The sequence below is a fragment of the Fundulus heteroclitus genome, unplaced genomic scaffold, assembly GCF_011125445.2.
Source record: "Fundulus heteroclitus isolate FHET01 unplaced genomic scaffold, MU-UCD_Fhet_4.1 scaffold_77, whole genome shotgun sequence".
NCBI classification, from domain to species: domain Eukaryota; kingdom Metazoa; phylum Chordata; class Actinopteri; order Cyprinodontiformes; family Fundulidae; genus Fundulus; species Fundulus heteroclitus.
In genome coordinates, this window is record NW_023397219.1 from 634,158 (window position 1) to 639,752 (window position 5,595).

A 5,595-nucleotide genomic window follows, 5' to 3' on the forward strand; every position below is an offset into this window, starting at 1 on the left:
AGCACTCTGGGTCCCTGAGCAAGACCCTCAACCCCAGATTGCTCCCTGGGTGCCGCACATGGCAGCCCACTGCTCCCCAAGGGTGATGGGTTAAAAGCAGAGGGCAAATTTTGTTGTAATGTATGTTTCAATGACAATAAAGATGATATTACTATTACCTTTTATATTTAAGTTCTTTGTGAATTTGTCGGCATTTTATTCATGATTATTCAATATATTTAATTTATTTAGCCTCAATATAATTACGTTACTAGAGCCACATCTTTAACCTTTTGGGCCTTCTTGAATTACCCCCAGATTCTACATCATCCATGCTTGCGCTCTTCCTTTCACATTCATTCACGTCTGACCGATAGAGCAACTACGTTGTTCAGTTAATTAATGAGAATGGTTCAACATTCTCTGTGAGCACTCCAAGCCTCACCGTCGATGTACCCACTCTCTGTCTGCATTAAATTATGGAATAACTTAAATTTTCTGTCCCGTTCCAGTCCGTTAGGTTCTGTCCAGGTCAAGCTCCACGATTGCAATAGTAGCAAACAGGAAAAAGAACTGCAACAATCTCCAGTTTGTCAACGTTAAATAGTGTAAATAGAGGTGTAACCACAATTTAAATTTTTTTATATTCACAGTAAAATTAACTGTTTTATTTAAATTTTGGATGCAAAACACACATGCACCTAATAAGAAAGTAGATTTGTCATTTCAAGATTTAATTTGAAATGTGGTAATCCTCTCCAAAATAGATTTGTAAAGTCGATGATAGCACATGCTCTCTCGGGCTAAAAGGAACTTTGGAGCGGAGCTAGACGAAGTGTCCATGGCCATAGCAGTCATAGTAGTCATGTTGACCTGAAAGCACAAAGGCCTGCTGACAGTGATGATGATGTTCTTAATGAATCCCACAAGTCTGATTGAAGACAAAAATACTTAATATACCACATAAAAACACAGAAATCTGTTCTCTTCCAGGCTTAACAGAAAATTATGCCATTCTATTCTCACAGCACTGGTCGAGGTTCTGGTATTTTTTATAGCTAGTCCTTAACACATCATCTGAGCAGAATGTATTACTTTTCAACAATCATTGTGTGCCTAGTCAGAAATTTAAAGTGAATGTGTTTACCAAACTGATATTTGATGCAGTGATATGGATTCATGAGGACTTCACAAGAGTTTGCACTTCCTTGTGTACAACTGTATATTCTGGCAACCTTCATTAAAAAACTTGTTTCTGTTTTTTTGAGTGCAGACTGTAATGGGCTGAAGGCCCATGTAGGGCGGATTAATATGCATATATGTGGTAGGAGCATAAAGCCAGTTTTTGGTGGTCCAGAGAAGAAGAGAGTGTGAATAGTCCCTAATAATCCGGGAGATTCTGGTCATGGGGTACCAGATGTGTAACATGACCAATGCCCTTGGTGACTCCCTCCCTGAAGAGCAGCTTGGCACTCAGACGCAAATACTCAGGGTGCTTGATGAAGCGAAAGCGAACAATGGCCCTCTCTCCTGTTCGAAGCTCGTCCTGAAATCAGGGGTGAAGACTTTACTATCTGTTTTTAATTGCAAGATGAATATTCAAAATTCACCAACCTTTCCATGAAGGTACTCCACTGTAGCTGTCTGCCTGACATTACCAATATGGACAGTGACCTGTGAACCCCGCCGGAACGTCTTTGCATGAAAGAGTAGAACAATAGCAGCTTCAAACTGACAGCAGATGGTTGGGTTCATCTTGGGGCTGACCATCACCATGCCCTGAAAGGATCAAATAACTGCTGCTAGTCACATGTTGAGGGAAAAGCATTCAAAATAAGTAAATTCATTCAGCTGAGAAACCAATAACCCTGCTGCTATGGTGTTCCATTTTTGCCACTAACTTGAGCACACAGTTACCGATCTGAGCATGCAGTGAGACTGGTGTGTGTGTTTAAATCTCACACAGGTGTAACCCAGGTTAAACCAGGTTAAAATTCCTTGGTCTCATTTTTTTTCTCAGTTACCTGAACACACCACAAGACACACACTTTTAGTCTAACCAATCATAGAGTTCAGGCGCATTTTATAAGCCGAGGTGAATTTCCCCAATCAGTAGTGAGGGGGAAGCCACCGGAGCGGCTGCACTTGGTATGTCTCTGTACACAAACAATACCTTTATTTGCTGATTTTCCATCTTAAATGCTTGTTGATTCTAGCATGCGGCTGTGTATTTGTAGTGTCTACTACCGTGGTGTTTAGAAAACAACTGGTGCTGCGGTGTGTCGAATATCTGCGGGAATTGGTGAGTCTGTTTGTTGTTGTTCACAAGATAGCCATGCTATCTATTGTGCAGCCCACTGCTCCCCAACAGGGATGGGTTAAATGCAGAAAAATGGGGAGTGTTGGCCTAGTGGTTAGAGTACCACGCTTGCACTCAGAGAAGGATGCAAGTACCTGGTTCGATCCCCAGTGCCTGCACTCTGGGTCCCTGAGCAAGACCCTTAACCATGGCTGCCATGTGCGGCGCCCAGGGAGCAATGTGGGGCACTGCTCCCCAAGGGTGATGGGTTAAAAGCAGAGAACAAATTTCGTTGTAATGTATGTTTCAATGACAATAAAGATGATATTACATTACCTGGAACAGAACCTGCCCCTATACATCCTCATCCTGTGGGTCTGGTAGGAGGCTGCTGCAGCTTTGCTCAACCCCTTCACTCTCCTTTACACACCTGTCCAATTACTGAGACTTGGATAATGGACTAATTGCATCTCACAAGTCATTCTCTTTATTTGGATGCAATGTTTATCTCTGAGTACTCCTGAATTAGTTGCTTTATTTTGTTAAATTATGTGAACTACTGAGTCTACGGAACTGAATTCTCAAGTGCACTGTCAAAACCAACTTGTCTGCAGAGTGCAAATATTTTGGGTATTGTTTCTTGTTTCACATAATATAAGGTACCAACACCAAATATAAGCATTTGCCTCAGTGTCATTATTTACTCTTTTTCCAACACCTCCTTAACCCGAACCATTTGTCTTCTGATGCCCCACGTATGTTACACATGCTTGTTCAATACTTGTCAGGTGCATGCTAAACTCGGAAAAATTCTACTCCACCCACTCTGTACCCATACTCAACTCTGTCTCTGTGCCTTCTCTGCTCTGTTTCTGCACTCATGCTCAGCCCACTGAGTGCTCTCTCAATGTCAGCTGAGCGCTCGCCTGTCTTGATGCTTGCGACCTAATAAACTATCAATGAACCACACTACCACCCAATATCACAGGTCTTTTTCATCCAATGAGAGTATTCCTTTTTCGTATTCCTTTCAAATACTGCATTGGGATTGAGAAGCATCCAATTATAACCAGTTAATCAAAATGCTGCACAAAGAAGCAGAAACTACAAACATGGAATCATGTGGATTCACTGATCAAGATGGCAGCCTAGAGCAATCCTCCTATCAAGTCATTCACCTTTAAGTATTCATGAGTGAACGCACCTTGAGGCTTCTCCTATTTTGCTGTGTGTATTATAAAAAGATATATAGGTATGGCCCAGAAAATTGGTATTTTTCTTTTAATTTGCTTCGAGGGATTTTGCACGAGTTTGAGGGATGTTTATTCTTGTGCGTGACTATTGGACACCAGGAGTAAGCGAAAGTGTAGCTCATTGGGGAAAAAATAGCTGGGGTAAAGGTTTAACCTTTTAAACCTGTCTGGCCTGATCTCAGGTGAAGCACAGCCATGCCTATTTTATCAGGCTTTAAAAGTAGGTCAAACGTGTGTGTGTGTGTGTGTGTGTGTGTGTGTGTGTGTGTGTGTGTGTGTGTGTGTGTGTGTGTGTGCGTGTGTACTTTTTTATATCTCCAAGAAGGAGGCTTTAATGTTTATAAAACAAGTCCCTGTTTTATTTTCTACAAATACTTTTGGTTTTACAGCATTTTAAATGCACAAAATATCACTTCACTGTCTTTAAAACATTGTTGACTGTTCTCAATGTCTATCAGCATAGCAATGTAGAGTAGTGAACAGTTCAACAGTTTCTTAAACATGCAAATACACCTGTTTCATTATGAAGATTATTAATTATAACGGGCAATTAAAACTTATATCATTCAAAATCAAAGGATGGATAAAACGAAAATCTTTTCAAATGGTTGATCAAGAGTTATGAGCCTGTAATGATTAGCACAATTTATTAATTAGCAGTTATGAACTTATAACAAAAGGGTTATATAACCACTTGTTGACTTGTTAGACTTGTCCAGCAAACTTAACTTTAAAATTGCAATTGGAGTTTTAATCCTTACAAAGAAAACAAATGAAAAAGTAAATCAAAATGGATTGAGAGGTACCAATGTATAAAATTCAGTTGATTAGAAATCTTATTTATCTGGTTGATTTAAAAAAAGGACGTCAACATTAACCATCACACCCAACATGTCAGCACTTTGAGGTAACAGCATTGAAAGAACACTGGCTAAAAAGCTCTGAGGTAGCGAAGATGGTATACTGAAACAGGCCTTAAACTAAGATGGGGAATGCTTCTGGTAAAACTAACCGCTAGCACTGCTTGTGCACTCATTCTAGTCCAGTTTCAAGGTGGTGCTTGGCTAACGGTAGCTAATCAGCTAGTGTGACTTCAAAACAGCCTACGGCTAACAGCCTCAGGCTACTCAGTGTCCCACCCAAGATGGCAACTATGACAACAAATGACCTCTGAACTTGCGTAAGTGGCAGTCTTAATGACGTATGACCTCCGACCATGCGTGTCGTGCATAAGATGGCAGCTCCGAGATTACAGTTTTGGTTTCCACACCTGCATCTTCAAGGGTCATTCTAGCCTGGCAGTTTTGTTCACAGGACTCGTTGCTTAGATCACACAGGTAATTGGTTACATCTCTGATAAATGGATTCCTTGGACATACCCAGTGGATGTCCTTAGTGTTGGTACACAAGTCTAAGTTAAGGACCAATTAAAGTTTTGGGTCAGCATCGTAGTAGACTAAAAAAAACGACGTTCAGTACTGACTTAAGCCTATACATGTTAGCTCTTTCAATTATGAGAGTTTGCCCAACCAGTCTACATGTGCTTTGTGGATCTGGAGAAGGCATTCGACTGTGTCCCTCGAGGGGTACTCCGGGAGTATGGAGTACCGGGGCCCTTTAATAAGGGCTGTTAGGTCTCTGTATGACAGGTGTCAGAGTCTGGTCCGCATAGCCGACAGTAAGTCGGACTCGTTTCCGGTGAGAGTTGGACTCCGCCAAGGTTGCCCTTTGTACAGATTCTGTTCATAACTTTTATAAACAGAATTCCTAGGTGCAGCCAAGGTGTTGAGGGGATCCGTTTTGGTGGTCTTAGGATTGCGTCTCTGCTATTCGCGAATGACGTGGTCCTATTGGCTTCATCAGGGCGTGATCTACAGCTCGCACTGTAGTGGTTCGCAGCGGAGTGTGAAGCGGCCGGGATGAGAATCAGTGCCTCCAAAATCTGAGACCATGGTCTTGAGCCGGAAAAGGGTAGAGTGCTTTCTCTGGTTTTGGGGAGGATGTGCTGCCCCTAGTGGAGGAGTTCAAGTATCTTAGGGTCTTGTTCACATATGAGGGGAAGAT

General features: G+C 41.7%; 1 protein-coding gene across 4 annotated transcripts in view; it reads right to left on the reverse strand.

The window, feature by feature from the left end:
• Positions 1–696: 696 nt before the first annotated feature.
• The window catches only part of LOC105922918 (GTP-binding protein 2-like), a 245,600-nt gene continuing 240,701 nt past the window's right edge, over positions 697–5,595 (reverse strand). For all 4 annotated transcript variants that reach the window (XM_036134215.1, XM_036134214.1, XM_036134213.1 and 1 more), the window contains 2 exons: positions 1,594–1,758; positions 697–1,525 (listed from right to left, as the gene is read on the reverse strand). In XM_036134215.1, the coding sequence (XP_035990108.1) occupies positions 1,361–1,525; positions 1,594–1,758 (330 nt within the window). In that variant the 3' untranslated portion in view covers positions 697–1,360. The remainder of the gene's footprint in view (positions 1,526–1,593; positions 1,759–5,595) is intronic.